Source organism: Staurois parvus, unplaced genomic scaffold, assembly GCF_062004578.1.
Source record: "Staurois parvus isolate SC_StPar_1 unplaced genomic scaffold, SC_StPar_1.0 ptg000372l, whole genome shotgun sequence".
NCBI classification, from domain to species: Eukaryota; Metazoa; Chordata; class Amphibia; order Anura; family Ranidae; genus Staurois; species Staurois parvus.
The window spans coordinates 2,117,707-2,140,901 of NW_028318168.1; the positions used below are offsets into that span (position 1 = coordinate 2,117,707).

The following is a 23,195-nucleotide window of genomic DNA, read 5'->3' on the forward strand; positions in this document are numbered from 1 at the left end:
GTACAAAATGTTGCCAGAACATTTTTTTTCCACCTGAGAAACATTGTTCGGCCGCATCCAGCGCTATCATACACTGTAGCTGAAAAGCTGATCCATACAGTTGTGTTCTCCCGACTGGACTACTGCAATGCTATACTCGCTGGTGTACCTAAATCTACTATTAATCGACTACAATATGTACAAACTTCAGCAACCAGAATCCTCAATAGGTCAGGTACAAGTGACCATATTACCCATATTCTAGAGTCCTTGCACTGGCTACTTGTCAGGTTTCGCATAGACTTTAAGATCATCTTGCTCATCTACAATGCTCTTCATGGCTTGGTACCCCATTATCTGTCTGAACTTTTATCAACTTACTCCCCTCCTTGTAACCTCCGCTCCTCAAATTCTGTTGTTTTGTGTGTGTGTCCCCCACTCACCTACACTAGATGGAGACACAGCCTTCTCTTGCTATGCTTCAAGACTCTGGAATTCACTTCCAAATAACATCAGAGTCATCTTCTCATTCAAATCAGATCCAAAAACCTTTTTCTTTAGACAAGCTTTCATGTAATTGTCTCTTTTTTCCTGTATTTTATCCTATGTATTTCTTGTGTTTTCTTTGCAAATTGCTTTTAGAAGCTACCTTTAAAGGCACTATATAAAATAAAGTTGTTTATTATTATAATTATTATTTTTTTTTTATTTAGACAAGCTTTCATGTAATAGTCCCTTTTTTTCTGTATTTTATCCTGTATATTTATTGTGTTTTCTTTGCAAATTGCTTTTAGAAGCTACCTTTAAAGGCACTATATAAAATTAAGTTGTTTATTATTATTATTATTATTATTCAGCATTGTGACCAATATAAACAGTAATACAATTTAGCATAAAGTACTGGTGGCTGTATCAAGAGACACAAAAAAGACACAATAAAGGATGTCTACAGATTAAATTAATCCATCTCCCATTGCATGCAAATAAAATATAAATACCCATATACAGTGCATTCATAAAGAACTCAGACCACCTTTTTACAATTTTACAATTTATTATGTTGCAGCCTGATACTACAGTTGTTTAAATTCTTTTTTTCTCATTACTCTGCACACAGTACCCCATAATGTAAAAGTGAAAACAGCATTTTAGAAACATTTGCAGATTTATGAAAAAAGAAAAAAACTGAAATACAACATTGGCATAGGTATCCAGAGCCTTTTCAACAACACTTGGAATTTAGCTCAGGTGCCTCCCATTTCTCTTGATCATTGCTGAGATGTTTCTACACTTTGATTGGAGTCCACTTGTGGTAAATTAAATCAATTGGAAATGATTTGGAAAGGTACACTCCTCTTTATGAAAGGCATTACAGCTGACAATGCATACTGTATCATAGCAAAAGCCATGAGGTCAAAGGAATTGCCTACAGAACTCAGAAGCACATATCTGGGGAAGGCTATAAAAATTAATTCTGCTGCATTGAAGGCTCCCAAGAGCACAGTGGCCTCCATAATTCTCAAATGGAAGATGTTTAGCACAGTCAGGACCTGTCTAAGAGCTGATCGTCTGGCCAAACTGAGCAATCAGGGGAGAAGGGCCTTAGTAAGAGAGGTGACCAAAAACTCGATGGTCACTTGGACTGAGCTCCAGAGATCCTATGTGGAGATGGGACAAAGTTCCAGAAGGACAACCATTACTGCATGTCAGGATCTGTGCCATTACTTGGGTCACCTGCTGGTGGTACTGTGGCTCCCAGAGCCAAAAATGGAGTTACGGAGGTCACCAGTGGGTGTCTCCCAGCAGCTGGACTGTCCAAGTAATTAGGGTGCACCTGACATGGGCTGCTGGGAGCTATTTAAGCCTGAGGTTCAGAGCTTCAGTATTTTTCCTGCAAGCCACATCCCAGCCTGAGCCTTGTTCTTGATCTTTGTACCTGACCCTCAGACCTTCTCCTATGACCTGCTCCCTGTATCCTGCTTTCCTACTCTTAGTACCTGGCTCCCTGCCTCCCTTGTCTCCTGTCCCTATCCTGACCTTATCCTGTGTATCCTCCATTTTGTATATAGTCCTTAGGTTGTTATTTGGGGTTTGTACAATCACCTTTATTTTGTCACTTGCATTGTGTATGGTTTACTGGTGTTGGTGTTGGAAGTGTGTTGTTGTCTCAATAAACTTAATTTAATCTTATTCAGTTTGGATCCTGATTCTGTAAGGTGCAGCCAACTGATCTAATTATCCTTGATGTATGCCTGCATCCCTGACACTGCAGGGCTCCACTGATCTGGGCTTTATGGCAGAGTGGCTAGACAGAGGCCTTTCCTCAGTGCAAAACACATTAATATTATTATTATTATTATTATTATTATTATTATACAGGATTTATACAGCGCCAACAGTTTGCTCAGCACTTTACAATATAAAGGGAGACAATGCAGCAATGATTCAGTTCAATACAAGAGGGATAGGAGGGCCCTGCTCCTTTGAGCTTACAATCACATGAAACCCCTTTTGGAATTTACTACAGTGGAAGGCCCTGAATCCTACTCCAGTTGAGTAGAATGAAATGTAAAATAATAACAATATCGGTTTATTGCTAAAGTGAAAGAGATAATATTAAAATATTTACATCAAATGTTTCTGCTCCTAAATGATCCAGAATGAACATAAAAAGATGCTGCTTTACCTAAGCTGTCTGCTTACCAACATGCAGGGAGACATATACATTTCTGTTATAATATTTAAAGGATAAGTTCACCTTTGGGAGTTTACAGGTTATTGCACCAAAAAAAATATTAAATGCACATTTTTTTACTTGCAAAAAAATGTGCATGTACTAATTTTGGTCAAAAGGTGAACTTATACTTTGAAGCATGAATATCTGAATCCAGCCAAAAATGTTTTCCTAGACTTCAACACTTTCGTGCTGATAGTACACACATACGTGGTCTATCGGTGGGTGGGCCTTGACACTTAGGATCCATGCAGACTGGGCGTTTTAATAACGCTGGTAATGTTGGCTGTGAAAAGTCATGTTAAAAACGCAAGGTTTTTTAACGTTTTTGTATTAACGTTTAGCCACTTTTTTTGCGGTTTTAGCATTTTTTGTTTTTTGGGGGTAAAGAAAGTCCAAAAACGCTGGTTTGTGGTGATTTACCACGTTTTTCAGCTTTAACATGTTTTTACAGCTAAAAAACTCCTCTAGAAACCCACTAGCTCTAAGTTTTTTTTCCAGCCAAAAAACATTGATTACAGTCTATGTGTGCATGGACACATAGGATAACATGCTGGGGAGTTTACTGACTGTAGAAAAAAACATCAAAAGCCAAAAACAGCAGCTGTAAAAATGTCCAGTGTGCATGAGGACTGAGAGGCTGCATATATGCTGTAAACAAACCTGTGCCAACAGCGTGTGTCCCGCATGCTCCTGGCACAGTTACTGGCACCTAACAGAAAGCCCCTGGCATCAGAAACCCCTTAAAGGTTCGAAAAGTGCCGGCATTCAGGAGTTAAAGGTGAATCCTGGGATAAATAACTACAATAGGCATGTGTATTCTTACTTCAATCTTGGTGTGCTTTGTGTATTTCTTCTAGGTCTGTGCAGTAATCCAGTGTGTAACTTTGCCTCTGTGCAGGAACTTCCTATAATAAAGTCAGTCACTGCTATTCTCTGTCCTTGGGAGGGTGACTGGTCTTGGCAGTCCTATATTTACCTAGTGCCTTTTGTTAATGCCATTGGATAAATAGTAGTCAGACAGCTGATCAGCCTGGTAATCACTATCAATAGATGGCTTGGTATATAGAGACACTGTACCCAGCAAATCCAAGAGGCTGTGTACCATGTGATCACTGTGATTGGTCATCAAAGCAATCATATGAGTACTGTTTACAGGGCTGATTCCTCCTCTTTCCCTTACAATGGGGGAAAGAGAGAGATCAATACGTTGTGAATGGAAACAATGAATGGCTCAGCAGCAGCAGATTTATTCATTCTGTTTTGGTGACATAGGAATCATTTTTATTAACCCTTCCATCAACCCCTTTAACTTTCTTACACATACTATCTCCATGCTGTCTCCATATGACCTATATATTAAGCCTTTTACCTCCCATATCATGCGCATCAGAACATTACCCTTTCATCCTCCATCCTGCAGCTGTATGTGGCCAGTACATTAACCCCTTCACTTTCTCCAAACTCTGTATGATACGTACATTAATTTATCTAGTGCACCAGTCTCAGGCTCCATGTTTAACCACCTCATTACCGGCATGTTTCTTAATTTCCAAAATATTGAGATTACCTTGCAGTGACAACTTTCCAATAAATTATCACTTGTTTTTTTGGGGAGGGTTTTTTGTACTATCCTGGCACTTTTATTTCAACAAAAAATAGGAGAGACGTTTTTTCAAAATTGCTGATCTTTTTCTTTTTTATAGTAAAAAATTTTAAAAAAACTCAGCAGTTATTAAAGTAGTTCTAAAGACAAAAGCTTTTTTACCTTAAAAGAAAAGTTCACCTTTCATAACATGTTACACCCATATTCAGGGTGTAACATGTAACATGTTATATCTGCTACATCCTGTATGGGCAAGCAGACATACTGACAGGTCTGCAGGAGACTTGCATGGCACCAGCAATCTGCTGATTGCTGGTGCAATGATTTACAGGCTCCTGCAACAAAAAATAAATAAATGCACATTTTTATACCTGCAAAAAAATTTACATTTATTGTTTTTTTTTTTTTAGCAAAAGGTGAACGTATCCTTTAATGCATTCTAGCTCAGAAACAAGCATGCATGAGTGCCACCGTAGCAAGCATCTTGCTATTATTGGAGGACCTCAGCAGGGGAGAGGGACCAGGATAGCCGGAAGGGGACTTGAGGAGGATTGGGGCTGCTTTGTGCAAAACCATTGCACAGATCAGGTGAGCATGACATATTTTTATATAGAAAAATTGATTCCCCTGATGAAGCCACGTGACCCTGTGGCGCAACGCGTAGGGGAGGGGCTTTGACGTCATGATGCTTGGTAAGCAGCAGAGAGAGGTGTCAGCTGGCTATTTATGAAGGAAGACTAAACAAAACCGACAGTGGCACTGTTGAGGAGTTACTTTGCATAAAGTGCTTATTCACAGTTTTACATGTGAGTTGAATACTGCATATTATAAAATAAATGTTCTGTAAGGATAAAGCACTATGTTTTGGTTATTTTTTTTGGCATTGATCTAGTGAAGGAGGATTACTAGAGCAGTGAAGGAGACCCTGACCCACTTGACAGCATTACCCTCTTACCACAGTCCAATTAAGGGACACATGCTATATATGACCTTACTTAGCAGTTTGGTCATATACACAAGGTGAGAGCACAACCAGTGGAGGTGTACACATATTGTTTTGAATATAATACACAAGGTGAACTAAGAAGCATTTAATTTCTACATAATAGTGGATGGAAAAAAACACGGATCCTGCATGGACACTTATTTAACAGATCATTGGATAAATGATTTAAGTTGTTTATTTATTTCTTTATAGTGGCGCGCGGCACTACATTCCTATTTGAGTATGACATGTTTGCTATTTTTTTTTAAATTATATAAAACTCATTTGCATAATGGCTCAAATGGCAGTCAGACTATCACTGCACTGACAACTAAAAAATTGCCTGGTAATGAAGGGGTATTATAGGCTGGTAATCAAGTGGTTTAAGTCTTTGAAAGTACATGCAAAGCTATAGAACGATATACATACACATCTCTAGCTTCTTGCTTTGTACTCTCACTGCTACTGAAGCTCACAAATATCTCAACACAAATATTGCAAAAGTCAGAGTTACTTTTGACTCAGTGTCAAAGAAAAATGCAGAACAATTTCCTACATCAGATACTTGACTTCATTTGAAAGATAAAACCTGATTGGCTGCTGTAGGGAAGTAAGTGTGGTTGTGTAACAGTATCTAATGAAAAAAAATATCACACAACATACAGCCAGAAAACACATTAAAATTAGATGTTCAGGAAGACATAGGAGGTAGATAAATGAAAGCCTTAAAGGCTTAGTGTTATCAGGCTAAATAAAAACAATAATCCATCATACTCCCTAGAGATTGAAACCTAAAGCTTGCTTTGCATTTATTGTATGTTTGTTTTCAGAATTGGTTGTTTATAAAAAAAAGTTTTGGAATATTCTAAAGACAACTTTGACCACTTGCGGCCATAATTATTTATGTAAAACATACAGACAGGCAGTGTGGTTGAATAAAAGGCTGCAGTAATTTAGAAAACATCACCCAATTATAATAAGCCTTTCTAGCTAATGTAACTGGCAAAGAATTCCCTAGATTAAAGTGAAGTAATTAAACAGAGATTATTGTGCCACACATGAGAGCACACTGGTTTGGGAAAATGATAGAGCTGGTTAGGAAGGATTCTATGATCTTATTATATTATAGTCCAGATTTCAATTATATTTCTTAGTACATTGGAGCTAAGAGTTGTTTAATTAAATTAGAGGGTGAATACAGAATCTATAAACGTGATTTGTTGCATTACAAATTACAGTAGTGTAGTCTCATTAATGTGTTAATATTCAATATGCTTAGGTATAAACTTGGTAAAAAAAAAAAAAAATATATATATATATATATATATATATATATATATACACACACATACATATATATATATATATATATATATACTGATATACTGTGACAATATGAAAGGCGAGGTGATAGATGGACGTTTTGCATCACCTCGCATGCGTTCATATCTGGGAGCTTGAGGTGGAGTCCAGTCTGGGTTTTCCAGGCCACTAGGGCAGAGGCAGTTCCTGGACTGGATTTTGTGGTCCACTGATGACCACCAGCAGGTGGTATAAATCAGGTTGGACTGGTGCAAGAAGTTGCTCTTGGCCTGGGACTCAGAGAGCCATATCTGAGTGAGCTATGGAGGAAAGTTTGCATTGTACAAAAAAGGAAAAGGTTTGCATACTGTTTTCAGTTTTTTGGTGACAGGGAGAAGCCTTTCACCTTTGAGAGAGGAATCTTCTGTGTTTAGTTAGTCCCTGTATGGCAAGGATTTATTTTCTGTTTTGTTTTTGTTTATGATGCTTGCAATCTTTTAAATAATACTGACGACAAGTTAGATTTAAAAAAAGCCCTGCTGTCTGGACTACCTTTTTCCCAGGGAAGGTGATCCCCCCCCACCTGAGCTACCCCCGCAATACATACATACTGTGCCTTGAAAAAGTATTCATACCCCTTGAAATTTTCCACATTTTGTCATGTTACAGACAAAAATGTGAATGTATTTTATTGGGATTTTATGTGATAGACCAACACAAAGTGGAACATAATTGTGAAGTGGAAAGAAAATAATAAATGGTATTCAAAATTTGTTTACAAATAAATATATCGAAAGTGTGCCATGCATTTGTATTCAGCCCCCCGGAGTCAAGACTTTGTAGGACCTCCTTTCGCTGCAATTACAGATGCAAGTCTTTTTGGGGATGTCTCTACCAGCTTTGCACATCTAGAGAATTACATTTTTGTCCATTCTTCTTTGCAGAATAGCTAAAGCGCTGTCAGATTGGATGGAGAGCATCTGAACAGTAGTTTTCAAGTCTTGCCATAGATTCTCAATTGGATTTAGGTCTGGACTTTGACTGGGCTATTCTAACACATGAATATGCTTTGATCTAAACCATTCCATTGTAGCTCTGGCAATATGTTTAGGGTCATTGTCCTGCTAGAAGGTGAACCTCCGCACCAGTCATAAGTGTTTTGCAGACTCTAACATGTTTTCTTTTGGTATGTTCCTTGGCCTTCACAATGCTGTTTATTCCCTAATGTTCTCTAACAAGCCTCTGAGAGCTTTACAGAACAGCTGTATATATACTGAGATTAAATTACACACAGGTGGGCTCTATTTACTAATTAGGTAGCTTCTGAAGGCAATTGGTTCCACTAGTTAGGGACATCAGAGTAAAGGGGGCTGAATACAAATGCACGTCACACTTTTCAGATATTTATTTGTAAAAAAAGTTTGAAAACTGTTTATCATTCACCTTCCACTTCGCAATTATGTGCCACTTTGTGTTGGTCTATCACATAAAATCCCAATAAAATACATTTATGTTTATGGTTGTAACTTGACAAATTAAAAATTTCAAGGGGTATGAATTCAATGCACTATATATATATATAGGATGCATATATATATAAGATTATCATGATTATATTACACTTATTATTTTTTGTAATGGCTCTCATTTTAAGGCCTGAGTAATATGCCTTGTGTCCCAGTATGACATCCATGTGGGTGTGGGTATGGGTCCCCGAAGGCACACAGAATGAGTTCAGGTACACACACCTGCACGTATGCAATATTGGAACATAACAGCTGTGTCCATGCAGCTACATGTCCCAATATACAACAATGGGATGCCAACACAGGGATGTATGCAACACCTGTGCAACCCCATGCTGGCAAACAGGGCCCTGCACAGTGCAACTATAATATTGCCCCCTGTGAACGAGGTCATAGAACTAACATATATGGATAAAAAAAAAAGATAACCAGTGCAGCACTATTTCAAATAAAAAATAGTAATAATAACAAAGTACAAAACATAATATATAGAAAATCTTATCACAAAAAAAAAACTTATTCCAAAAGATTATACTCTTATAAAGGCAAGCAGTATGCCATGCAGTCTGTATAAACCAAACAGTGCAAATCATGCAGTGCAGTGTCCAAGGCCACACAGGGCAATCCGAACAAACAAACAAAGGTGCTTCAAGTGTTAACAAGTATGCTTCTTCAAAGCAGACTCTTCATGTGCAAAAAAAAATAAAAAACACCCAGGAAAGTGCTCTCATGATGCCAAAAGTGCCATTCCCCCTAGATTACGGGAGGTCTATTTACACTTGATTAACATATAACTGGAATATATTCACCACTCAGATGAAATAAAGCTCAGCAGAAATTAAAGGGTAAACACCAGTTTACTCCGAAGGTAACATTACTCAAGAAATGGAACACAAACAGCAAAATAGTGCTTACAGCTCATATTTATTAAAATCGCAATAGCGCAAAATGTAAAACTCACACATCAATCAAACTGTAGCACCGTAAGTGTAACAGCTTATCCAGGCAACAAAGCATTAGCAGTATACCAGCTGCATGATGTATTCCACAGATCAAGCTCCTCTCTGCACAGATCACTAGTGCTTCATGCTGGTCAGCGTGATGACGTCACCGGGCTCTACCATTACACGTTACATCTCCACTGCAATCTTAGCTGACACTGTCCTCTCTGGACACAGGAAAAAGATAGAGCCTTTGTCTTGTCTGGGATTACACCTCCGCTTCTGTATACCAGATTCTTCTGTAGAATAATCCTCTCCTCTGAAGCTTTCTCATATAAGTAAATTGTGGTGGCCATTTTGGCATGGCGCAAAGTCCAATGAGCTACATTGCTACGAATTTGTTAGAAACAAAGTGAGCTCTAGTGGCAGGAAACAGTTTGTGTAAAATAGTATTTAACTGCTGGCACAAAGCTAGTAAAATTGGCCATATTGAAAAGTGATACAGTTTTCGGAAGCATAGCAATGAGGTGGCTATATGATAGGAAGAACAATGGGTTAATTTGGTTGCCTGGGTCTCTCACGATTTCTACTCAAAAATACTTCTCTCCTCTGCTGTCCTGTTTATCTACAGAACCAGACTGATTTGGTGCTTACACAGGATTCTGCCCCCAAGAGACACCACTTTGCACTCTGGCCAGGCATATTGTGGCTTAGTCCCCTAGCACTGCAATGGGAGTAATGTGTAACATGCTCCCATATACAGTGGGGATCGAAAGTTTGGGCACCCCAGCTAAAAATTTGTATTAATGTGCATAAAGAAGCCAAGGAAAGATGGAAAAATCTCCAAAAGGCATCAAATTACAGATTAGACATTCTTATAATATGTCAACAAAAGTTAGATTTTATTTCCATCATTTACACTTTCAAAATAACAGAAAACAAAAAAATGGCGTCTGCAAAAGTTTGGGCACCCTGCAGAGTTAATATCTTGTACTGCCCCCTTTGGCAAGTATCACAGCTTGTAAACGCTTTTTGTAGCCAGCCAAGAGTCTTTCAATTCTTGTTTGAGGTATCTTTGCCCATTCTTCCTTACAAAAGTCTTCCAGTTCTTTGAGATTTCTGGGCTGTCTGTCACGCACTGCTCTTTTAAGTTCTATCCATAGATTTTCAATTATGTTGAGGTCAGGAGATTGTGAAGGCTATGGCAAAACCTTCAGTTTACGCCTCTTGATGTAATTACCCGTGGATTTCGAGGTGTGTTTAGGATCATTATCCATTTGTAGAAGCCATCCTCTCTTTAACTTCAGCTTTTTCACAGATGGCATCAAGTTACCATCCAAAATTTGCTGAAATTTTATTGAATCCATTTTTCCTTCTACTTGTGAGATGTTCCCTGTGCCACTGGCTGCAACACAACCCCAAAGCATGATTGATCCAACCCCATGCTTAACAGTTGAACAGAGGTTCTTTTCATTAAATTCTGTGCCCCTTCTTCTCCAAACGTACCTTTGCTCATTCCGGCCAAAAAGTTCAATTTTAACCTCATCGGTCCACAGAACTTGTTTCCAAAATGCATCAGGCTTGTCTATATGTTCATTTGCAATGTTCAAACGATGATTTTTGTGGTGAGGACGTAGAAGAGGTTTTCTTCTGATGACTCTTCCATGACGACCATATTTGTACAAGTATCTCTTTATAGTGGAATAGTGTACCACAACTCCAGTGTCTGCCAGATCTTTCTGGAAGGATCGTGCAGTCAAACGTGGGTTTTGAATTGTTTTCCTCACAATCCTGTGAGCTGTTCTGTCTGATATTTTTCTTGGTCTTCCAGATGTTGCTTTAACTTCCACTGTTCCTGATGACTGCCATTTCTTAATTACATTCCGAACAGAGGATATTGACATCTGAAAATGCTTTGCTATCTTCCTATAGCCTTCTCCAGCTTTGTGAGCGTCAACTATTTTCAGTTTCAGTTTTCTAGACAACTGCTTAGAAGAACCCATGGTGCTGATTGTTGGGGCAAGGTCAGAAGAGTCTGGGCATTTAAAACCTTTGAGATTGACATCACCTGGTCTTCCCAGACAATGATTGAGAACAATCCATGACACTGGCAGGTCTCAGCTTTGCAAAGGGGGCAGTGCATGCTATAAATTCTGCAGGGTGCCCAAACTTTTGCAGACGCAATTTTTTTGTTTTCTGTTATTTTGAAAGTGTAAATGATGGAAATAAAATCTAACTTTTGTTGACATATTATAAGAATGTCTAATCTGTAATTTGATGCCTATTGGAGATTTTTCTATCTTTCCTTGGCTTCTTTATGCACATTAATACAAATTTTTAGCTGGGGTGCCCAAACTTTCGATCCCCACTGTATTTGAACGTACCGGGTGCTTCACTTCAATCTACAAGGCAAATATAGCAGAGGGTTAAAATACGGGGAAAGCATAAGCAGCAGATGGAAGCAGAAAATTAAAATGAACAGAATCTGTTTCTTTTTCCTGCATGGGCAGAGCACACACTGACCAAAATCCTTAAATTATTCAAAAACATAAAACCTACTTGGTAAATGATCCAATATGCATTTGGTTAATTCCTTACCTCTCAAAATGCTTGTATAAAACTGTATGTACACATTTATCCATTGGACAGATTTATAAAGTATATCGGCAAACTGAAGAAATGTACAATTTCAAGACAAATGTTAGTTCATGCTAACGATCTGTAGCATGCAATCCATGCAGCTGAATTTTTTTACTTTCTTTCATCCGATGGGCAACCTTATCTGTCCACTGATCTGTCCTAATATATAACAAGCTATGCAAAACACGTATGCATGTCTTTTACCAGGAAGCATCAGATCAATAATATCTGACACCACCATGTGAATATTTATTTAATGTACAACTTTTTTGACAGAGAAAATCATTTCTGATTATGGAATAATATTTCACATAACAGATCACTCACACATCTGGTGAACATCATCTTATGTCAAAGATTAGCCTTGCTTTGAAGATTAAATAGGATCAAATATTGTAGTAAATGTATTGTATATGTGCTCAATAATATATAAGTGTAACGCTAACAGGTAATTATTAGCTTGAGCTAAGGCTAGGTTCACATCTGTACGGGTGGTGCCACTGTGGATCCGCACAAAAATTTGTGCACCACCCACACAGAAGAATGCGGACCCACGGGCAGGTGCCATTAATTCTAATGGCATGCCGCCCGCACTGGAAATCGCAACCGTACTGGGAACCGAGGTTTCCTGTGCTGGCTGCGTTTTCAGGAGAAGTGCATGGACTTCTTCCCTGCATGTCCCGAGGCACGGGAGTCCATTCAAATGAATGGGCTCTCGTGCCTGCGCAAAACACGGCCCGCAGGAATACAGATATGTGAACCAGGAGTTATAGAGTTGAGCTTGATCAGCAGTCTTTTTCTTGGCAGGGTGTATACATGCTGTCCCACACAGATCAGCTGCCCTACGGTCTCTCACCTTGTGATCTAACAAGTAGATACAACTGTACAATTGTCTCAATTAAGCCCCGAACACACCATGAGAATATCGGACAAATGTTCGCCCATTTGTTTTTACCTGCTAGTCTCACATCGAAAGTGAAAAGGTTACTAAAGATATGAAAATTCTTCTACGAAAGAAAAGAATTTCTAAAGTGATGTCATGTATTTGTATTGTATTTTCGGACGACTGCTGTACTGATTAAACGAAAATTGTACAATCTGGTGTCGTAAGAGAAAAATTTTCACTTGTCCCTTCGGTTATTGTTGCATGAATTGCCGTGATCGGCTCTCGAAAGCTGTGTACTAATGATCCAATTATCTGACAATTGGTCCTCGTACAAAAATTATCGGACAATTTTCTTATAGTGTGTATGGGGCATTAGTGAGCACATTAGGGAAAGCTTCCTTCCACCTGAGACAGATTAAGAGCACTCTCCCAAGATGTTTCTCTCTGCTTTTTCATTATAAAAAGTAGATTTTATATTAGGCTGCTATATATTTTGAAATGTCAGAAAAAGTATTTATGTAGACTTGCAAAATGCACATAGCAGGTATCATTTCAAGAGTATTTTAAGCCCTTTACCTGTATTTACAAAAAAAAACCCACACTGCTAAATAGAAACTATTCAGCTCATGGGTACACAAACATCACTAGATGGTCTCTTAACCACCTCCTGTCCGGCCGTTGTATATAAACGGCCGGAAGGTGGCAGTGTAGGGTTGGGTGGCCGTTTATAAACGCGATCCGGTGCCTGCTGTGCCCCCCGGACACAGTGGAACACCGATCGTCGGACGGGACCTCTGTACGAGGTCCCAATCATGTGATCACTGATTGGTCAATCAGTGATCACATGCAGAGTAGTAAACAAGATGTCACTTGTGACATCATTGCTTACTACGTGTGAAATCTGTGAATGATCACAGAGGTCACATGGTACAAGGCTATTCACAAGAGCCTTGTACCATGTGACAAGCTGTGACCAAACACAGCTCACTCAGTAGTTCTCAATGGCTGCAAGAATGCAGCCAGAGAGCAGGAGAAATTATTGCTTTTACAGCCTTTTATGGGTATAAAAGCAATCAGTGTAAAAAAAAAAAATAAAATCGTCATCACCCCCCACAAGTAGTACAGTGTCATCATGCTGACACTGTACTGCTAGGGTGACAGTATGTAAAAAAAAAAAATAATATAAAAAAATAAAAAATTAATGTAAAAAAAAAGTTTCTGCCCTTCATTGGCCTTGATAAGGTAACCGATGCTTCAGATCAATACTTCTGCCAGTGTTGCGACTCCAATAAGCTGCTTGGGGAACTGAGATCAGTTGTGCCTTCCTCTACCTTTTATCATTTATAATGTTCTGATAATGTTCCGTAATACACTATCTGTTGCATACACTTTGTCATCTACTGTATGCATTTCTGCTCTCATGTGATGCTTGTACCCGCTCTGAGTTCTTTAATAAACATTATGGAAAAAAAAAAAAAGTTTAAAAATTATAATTTTTGGTTATAAACTAATTTGTTTTGTTTTTTTTTTTACTAAAAATATAATGGAATACATTTTGGCCAAGATATATGATGAAATACTATTTATTTGCAAAATTTTATAAGAAACACTTTTTTTCAAAATTTTTGGACATTTAGTTTACATAGCAAAAAAAATAAAAATCCCAGTGGTGAATAAATACCACCACAATAAAGCTTTATCTGTCTCAAAAAAATGCTAAAAAATTCATATGGGTACAGTGTTGCATGACCACGCAATTGTCATTCAAAGTGTGATAGCACTGAAAGCTGAAAATTGGCCTGGACAGAAAGGGGGTAAAAGTGTCCAGACTGGAAGTGGTTAAAATATTCTCCTATTTGGCACTGACAGCATCCCTCTTACACAGCATTGAGGAGGTAAAAGCAGGGTGTCAACCATAGTCCGCCCCCAAAAAACCCAAGCTACCCTTCCTGTGATTTTCATTTGTCACCACTCTCAGCATATGTAAGTAGTTAGGGTGAGTAGCTAATGATGGTGAGCCTGGGTTTACAGTGATATGGTGCGGAATTTGCAGCGGTTTCTGTGTGAATTCCACACCGCATCACAATCACACCCCGTTCATGTGAACCGCTGCGGGTGTATATGTTAAGTTAACAACACCCCGAAATTGGTCCGCAAAACGTGGTGCGATGTGCAGAATCGGATCGCCTGGTGTGAATACTCATGTGATCTGATTCTAGTGCGGACCAAAAAAAGGGTCCTGCACCTTTTTGATGCGGTGCGATTTCAGCCATACAAAATATATGGCTCAAATTGCACCGCACAGAATTCGCATGTGATTTGCACAGGAATGCGGTGCGGTTCCTGTGCAAATCACATGCGATATGCCGCACCGCACAAATCTTAACCCAGGCTCAGTGCTTATTTGTTGCCTTTTGACTACAAGTCAACATTTGCAAAAGCTGATTAGTCTGGTTAGCTTGCACATTTTAAGGTAAATAAGGAGTGCATTTGAAGCAGCTAATGCAGAGGATTACAAAGATAACACTATGTTCACATGCTTGGGAAATGGAAATGTTCTCTTTAATGTTATATTAAGACAGGTATTATGACTTTTACTTTAAAGTCTAATTCTAGTCAAATTTATAATTTTTTTGTGCAGAAGGATTAGTACCTGGAATAAAGCTGGAAAATAAAAAAAACTAGAACATGCCATACAAACAGTGGGCTGATTTATAAAAATCTAAAGAAAGAACAGGGTTGTTGCTGTACAAAGTAAGTAATCTGATGTCAGCTTTTATTTCGGCCCACCCTGGATAAATGACAGTTGGAATCCGATTGGTTCTCAAGGGCATAAACGCCATTATCCTTGCTTCAGTTTTTATAAATGAGGCTAAACGAGGTAGAACAAGAAAAATATTTGGCGCACTACGAAGAAAAAAAAACAGATGTATACTGTGATGAATAGTATGTTAACCACACAAATAAAGTCCGTAAAGTCCAAAGGCGGTTAAGGGGTATTCCAAGAATGCTTGACTCAGTGGCAGTCGATCCAAAAAGAGCTAGAAGAGACTCTGTGTGAACCATAAAAATGAGAGAAGCAACACCATCTCAGTGCAGCAATATAAGCAAATAATTTATTTCCAAAAAATTGCCAACTCACAATAATAGTTGTCAAATGAGCACTTGTCAAACTGGTGTCAACCGCTGTGGAACTCTTGGCTAGTCCCGCTGCAGGCAAGTCTCCAAAGCATTGTCCTTGGCTATGCTGGTGGTTCCCAGTACTTCCTGGTCGGTGTGGATCCTCAGGGCAGGAGGGAGTGATGTCACCTCCAGGTACAGCAGCAGTAGGTGTGGCACGCATTCGGAACATGCATGCTCCTTCATCAGGCTTATTAGGGGGCATATATTGGCAAACGATAGTGGCAGACTATAGGGCCCAGCCAACTCATGCAGAGACCCAAGTGTCACCATAGGTTAGTACAAAAACATATAATTTGACAAGTGCTCATTTGACTACTACTATTGTTGAGTTGCCAATTTTGTGGAAATAAATTATTTGCTCTTTGCTCTCACCTATAAGACATGGCTTTGAACTTCACATTGCTTTTAAATGTTTCTAGGTATATAGTAACACATTTTTTTTGTGGTTTGCTGTAGTTTTAGTAAATTGGTTCTGGAATGTTTACAGCAGTAAATATTGCAGAACCAATTTTTTATGCACAGAATGCCAAATTGCCCAATTGAGCTTTCTTTTGGTGGTATTTGATCCCCTGTGCGTTTTTTATTTTTGGTGCTGTAAGCAAAAAAAGACCGACACTTTTGAGAAAGAAACAATATTTTGGACTTTTGCTATTAAACATGTCCAGTAAAAATTTTTTAAAAAAATCAAATTTTGTCAAATTTAGGCCAAAATGTAGTTTTTGCTAAAAAAAAAAAGAAAATCCCAATACGTGTAAATTAATTGGTTTACGTAAAAATTATAGCATTTACAAATGGTGGTATAGATAATGGGATTTTTTTTCTCTATTAGTAATGGCAGCAATCAGTGACCGTTAGCGGGACGACAGCAGACATTCTGACACGGGGGGAACTAACCTGGTATTACTGATACCCCAGTGACACCAATACAGTGATCAGTGCTAAAAAAAAGCACTGACACTGTACTAATGGCGCTGGGCAGGAAGGGGTTCATGTGAGGGGCGATCAAAGGGTTAACTGCGATGGGAGTGTGTTACTGGGGGGGAGGGGGTTCTTCACTGTAAGCACACTGGTCGGGATGGCTATACTGTGCACAGCCATCCTGAGCAGTGTGCTTGAGCTGGCAGGGAGGAAGATTGTAAACAAAACAATCTTCCTCCCCGTCGGGGATGCTCGGTAAACACCGGGCGCTGGTGGGTAATTACCGGCTGGGACCTGGTGATTGACATTCGCGGCTGCAAAAGGCCTCCTGCCCAGAAATGCTAAATCACGTATATATACATGATTTTGCGCACAGGTGTCGCCCTGTAGCAGTTAAGGAGCATTGGAATATTTTCACGGTTATGGTCAGTTATCGACAAGTACATTATACAAATAAAGTCTAGTAAAGTCTGCTAGGTTCCCCCATATTTTTGTATCCCGAACAGATCCATCAAGTAAAGAGTAATAGCTCATTTGGGAAGTAGGGGAAGTGCTTTGGCTACCTCCATACATTTTATCCATTCCCAGCATGAAATCAACAGGTTTTCTGAGTAAAGCGGTATATATGGACCCTTTAGGTGGGGCAGAGTCTAATCTAAGAAGTGAAATATTTTAATATGAAACCATAATCAATGCGCTCTTGTGTTCTTCCCTTTAAGAATTACTAAAAAGGTAAAGGTTTGCATACAGAAAAATAATTGTTCTTTATAAAAAAACATACAAATTTGTGAGCCAAAAAAAAAAGCTTAGTCTATAAAAAATACAGTTAGTACCTATCTATCCCGCTGCCTGAGCCGCCAATATTCACCCCTGCCTCAAAAGCGTCTGCATGCAACACTTCCAAAAGTGTTGGATTCCTGGTCCCTCTCTGTGTTCTCTGGATCCTCTCAACAACCATACAACACTACAGGACACAGTAGCAAAGTAGAAGCCAGTGAAAGAAACCAAGGTTTTCATTGGTGGGACCAAGCAACCAAAACACTTATAAGCATTTTGGATGCTGTGGGTGGGTGGTAAGGAAGGAATTAAAGAAAATGTGTCATTAAGGAAACGTTGCTGCACAGGTTGTTCCCATAGTTGTAATATTGTCCATTGCTGGTACTGCCATCTTTACAGGCTTTGTCACTTGTAGAGGGCACGCTCTGCCTATCCATCAACCTGTAGTCTGAAGGTGCAATGCACGTCTAAGACTGTTGAAAAGCTTGCACAAGATTGTGCTGCCTCCCATCGAAAATGTGTATTTTTAGGTGCTGCCTGTACCGCAGGGTTGGAGTGGCAGATTTAGAAGTTGTACAAGAGTTTGTATGTAGGCACTTGCTCTAGATGATGTACCTCAGACATATCTTCAGTTAGCATTGTATTTAGGAGTGACAGGTTTCCTTTAAAGCTGCTCTGTGTGCCAGAACAAACACATAATAATATGAATCTCCATCTATTTGTATTTACATAAATTTCCATAGTCTGAGTAGATATATTGTATAGTCATGAGGTTATCAAAAATGTAGTTTTGATTTATTTATTTGTTCTAGATAGACTTACTTTCAAGAAGATCTGAAGGTCCTGTGTTTGTGTATGTTGTAGGATTTCTTGCTGCAGGTGCCTGAATATTGCTATGCACAGGTATACCTGATAATCCACCCCAAGAAGGATGCACACAGCAAAGTAGTGGCATATCTCACTCCAGTCCAGGTAATTCCAGAAACATTGGCTTAGCCAGTGCTGACAGATCTAAAAAAAAAAATCAAACACTAAATTAAAAAAAAAAGTTCTGAATTGCATTTTTTTAATGTGCAATACATACTAAAATATTTTTATAGACTGGAGTATGTGTTTATACCTGCTAGTTTTCTTGTTGTGAGCTGAAAGCACTCTAACAAAACCAGGAAGTCTTGTCAATCGGAGAGATTTCTCCTCATCTTTTGTCTCAAAGATGACACAGAAGGTGATGAGAAATTCCCACAACGGGAATAGAGACAATAAAAAAGATAACCATGTTTTCAAGCTTTCTCCAGTTTATCCAAGACATTAAACCTATAAATGCATGCATATCTATATGTATCACAGTTTAAAAGACTGACTAGAACCTCTAACAAGTTTATTCTGCTGTCTGTGTTTCTACTAGGAGATTCCCCATCACTATTTGTCCGAATAACTATTGTCCCTGGAACTTAAAGTGAAGGAAAATCACCAATTTTGAGATGACACTGGAATAGGAATAGAAGGGAAAACCTTACAATGGGCATAACCGTTCCAGTGACAACCCAGAAAGGAGTTTGTAAAGATATCGCCTCACCTTCTTGTGCATCTCCAAGACAGGGAGTGAAGGGAAACTTCCCCAATGGGACACACTCAGTAAAAAATAAATTGGCAGGATTTATAAACCTTTTCTTCTATATATTTGGTTATAAATACACTGTCAAACCCAACTCTGGGCTGCACCTGCACTACAATAAATTTCTCGTTTAGGTCTATGGGACATAAACAAGAAGATCTACTTACCTGATCCTCTACTCCACCATGCTGCTAGACCAGTCCCCGCAACATCTTCTCCCCTACTCTCTACTGGTCTTAGGTCTTGATGTCATCAAGACCACTGCAGGGTCCATAGTACTAACGCAGAGGGACATTCCACTGCAGACACAAGGGTGAGCACCATCTTCCAGGGGAGAGGAGGATTGGGAAAAAAAGTGCTTTTACTTCCCCAGAGAAGCAATTATACTGGGAGCAGTTCTGCTGCAAGGGAGGATTTTTACAATCTTTACGGAGTTGGGCTTTAAAGTGGACGTTCAGTCAATATCTAAACCTACGTCCACCTCCATTCTAAGACTATTCAATCTACCCTGTGAAAGAAAAGATGCTTATATTTGCCTATTCTGAAGCCTCTCCGGTTTGGTCTCATGATCAGGTCCCAACGCTGTCTTCAGTGTAGAAGAGGGGCATGCTGACAATGGATGCCCCATTATAAACCTATGGATGATATCACCGAATAGGCATTTGCAGCCATTGTTGGCAATCTCTTCTCTTCACTAAAGCCGCCAATGAAGAGATTATGTGACGAGTCTAGAACGGCTTTAGAATAGGTAAGTATATGCAACTTTTCTTTCACAAGGTCGATAGCACATTCTTAGAATGGGGGTGGGAGTACGTTTAGCCTTAGTTAGATTTTAACTGAACTTCCATTTTAAGTACATGAAAGTTTATGAAGGAATAGTGAAACATGAAAAACACTTTGAAGATGTGGATAAAGTTGATGTAAATTAATATTATTATTATACAGGATTTATATAGCGCCAACAGTTTGCTCAGCGCTTTACAATATAATGGGAGACAATACAGCAACAATACAGTTCAATACAAGAGGAAAAGGAGGGCCCTGCTCCTTGGAGCTTACAATCTAGGAGATGTAAATAAATAATGACAATAATTGAACTGGCTACTAATGTTTTTTCTAATATAAAGAATTGTTTTCATAATAAAACACATGTAAACCTCCCATAAAGTAAGTATACAAGCAAGCAGGTGACAAAGTGCAGATATAAAGTTATTATTAAGGTTGATCATCCAGTCAAGGTACCAGCCCCTTTTTAAAGAAACTAATTGTAAACTTCAGCTTCCAATTAAAAACAACAGCAGCGGCTTCAGATTTTGTATTGTACATTGCATACTGATACTCTGTATGATGAAAAGATTTTTTTTTTTTGATACTGTATTTTATAAAGCAACATTTCCACTAATCCCAACTCATCACATCTTCTTCCATCACTCCCAGTGGGGGTTGCAGGGGCATCACAGACTGCTCCTGCCTGACTGCGGATTTTACAATCTCACTGACAGCCATAAAGAACACTTTGTAGAACTTGATAACCACATCACACACACATCACAATCTGCTTAAATCTTAAAAAGGCCAACACACAACACGATATGATGTTCTGTTTGATGTATTAATCTGATTGTTCAAAGCTTACAACATGTGTCGTGCTTTTCAGTCGGATACGTTTGGGATTTGTGATGAGAGCAAACAGAATATTATTAGTTGAATGAGATGGACATTTTTATTATATCATCTTATAGATCTAAGATGGACATTGTGTGCTTGAACACTTGTTTTCAATTTGTAATTATAATATGAATTCATCAATGTATTTATTTATTTTATAGTGCTTGCTTTCTGAGATCAGTTACTTATCCAATCATTTTTCTTCCACAAAGCAATCAAATTCAACAAAAAATTCTAGTGACTGAGAATTATGTTCAAAGACTTTCAAGGCATAGAAATATGGACAGTGTGGCTTCCTTTTTGGTCCTTGCTTAATCTAAAACAATTAAATATTCTTGCTGAATGCTTGTTCCAGGTCAATGACTAACCAAGGAGTGAAGCAAAGATCAGAATCTTGCACAGCTTGCAACTGCAAAACAACTATGTAAAGTTTAAAGTCTCTGTCTTTTTTCTGTGGCCTCATTATGATTAGAGATGAGCGAAGTATTCAAAAATTCGATTCGACTGATTCGGTGAATTCGTGGAAAAATTTCGATTCGAGTCGAATATATTCGCTGTGAATTTAACTTAAAAAAGGGTGTTTCTAGGCTTCAGAGAGACTTAATATTAGTGCAGAACACTGTACCTTTAATTTAAATGCCCTTGGAGTCTGCTGGGGAAGAGAAATAATACTGTCAGTCAGTATGACATGCAGATGAGTGCCGCCGATCTTAGAATCACCGCACACTTCACTCATTTGGGCAGTCACGGGGCCAAAACCAGAGTGTGGAGCCACAGTTTGGCGGTGGAGGCAGCAGCAATGGGAGGCCATACAGCACCCTATGACAAAAATGGAAACCACCAGCAGTGTGAGGAGACCTGAAAGTGGCACATGGCAGAGTGTGGCGATAAAGACAGCAGCAATGGGAGGCCGTACAGGGACCCATGACACACTCTGGACCTGGCAGCAGCATGAGGAGGCGGTACAGGGGCCCATGACAGATTACGGGCCTGGCAGCAGCATGAGGAGGCGTCGGTACGGGGGCCCATGGCAGATTACGGGCCTGGCAGCAGCAATGGGAGGCCGTACAGGGACCCATGACACACTCTGGACCTGGCAGCAGCATGGGGAGGCGGTACAGGGGCCCATGACAGATTACGGGCCTGGCAGCAGCATGAGGAGTCGGTACGGGGGCCCATGACACACTCTGGACCTGGCAGCAGCATGAGGAGGCGGTACAGGGGCGCATGACAGATTACGAGCCTGGCAGCAGCAACTTGGACAGGAGGACGTTCAGCTTCTGCACCGTCGGGTGCGTGCTCGCAAACTGTTGTCTCTTGGAAAAGGATTCCAAGAAAGACTGCTGACGGAATCCGTGAAGAGGAGTAGCAGGAGAAGGAGCATCTGAACGAGAGGAATATGCCAACAAGCGACAACAGGGGCCCATGACAGATTACGGGCCTGGCAGCAGCATGAGGAGTCGGTACGGGGGCCCATGGCAGATTAGGGGCCTGGCAACAGCTATGGGAGGCCCGTAATCTGCCAGCACCCTATGACAAAAAATGGAACCCACCAGCAGTGTGAGGAGACCTGAAAGTGGCACATGGCAGAGTGTGGCGATGGAGACAGCAGCAATGGGAGGCCGTACAGGGACCCATGAGAGACTCTGGACCTGGCAGCAGCATGAGGAGGCGGTATAGGGGCCCATGGCAGATTAGGGGCCTGGCAGCAGCTATGGGAGGCCCGTAATCTGCCAGCACCCTATGACAAAAAATGGAACACACCAGCAGTGTGAGGAGACCTGAAAGTGGCACATGGCAGAGTGTGGCGATGGAGACAGCAGCAATGGGAGGCCGTACAGGGACCCATGAGAGACTCTGGACTTGGCAGCAGCATGAGGAGGCGGTATAGGGGCCCATGGCAGATTAGGGGCCTGGCAGCAGCTATGGGAGGCTCGTAATCTGCCAGCACCCTATGACAAAAAATGGAACACACCAGCAGTGTGAGGAGACCTGAAAGTGGCACATGTTTGGGGCATGATTCATGGCGGATTTAGTCAGTTGTGTCAGGAACTGGTGGTTTGAAATCCAGACTAATCCACGCCTGATTCATTTTCACAAACGTGAGTCTCTCCACACTTTGGGTGGACAGTCGTGTCCTCCGCGGAGTTGCAATACCTCCTGCCACACTAAACACGCGCTCCGATGCAACGCTACTGGCCGGGCATGACAGCCTTTCAAGGGCAAATTCAGCTAGTTGGGGCCAAAGGTCAAGTTTCGTTGCCCAGTAGTCAAGGGGATTGTCTACCTCGGTTGGCAGGGTGCTGTCCAAGTAGGCCTAAGCCTGTTGTTTGAGGTCCTGCTCCAGGTCCACCTGATGCTGCTGCTGCTGCTGCGGCTGGTTAGTAGTTTCCTCACTGCGCTGGTGAAGAAAGCTACTCATCATCGACTGCAGA

At 40.0% G+C, this 23,195-nt stretch overlaps 1 protein-coding gene across 2 annotated transcripts in view; it reads right to left on the reverse strand.

Moving 5' to 3' along the window:
• The window catches only part of TBC1D32 (TBC1 domain family member 32), a 471,851-nt gene that overhangs the window by 16,009 nt on the left and 432,647 nt on the right, over positions 1-23,195 (reverse strand). For both annotated transcript variants that reach the window (XM_089685349.1, XM_089685348.1), the window contains exon 33: positions 18,300-18,488. In XM_089685349.1, the coding sequence (XP_089541475.1) occupies positions 18,300-18,488 (189 nt within the window). The remainder of the gene's footprint in view (positions 1-18,299; positions 18,489-23,195) is intronic.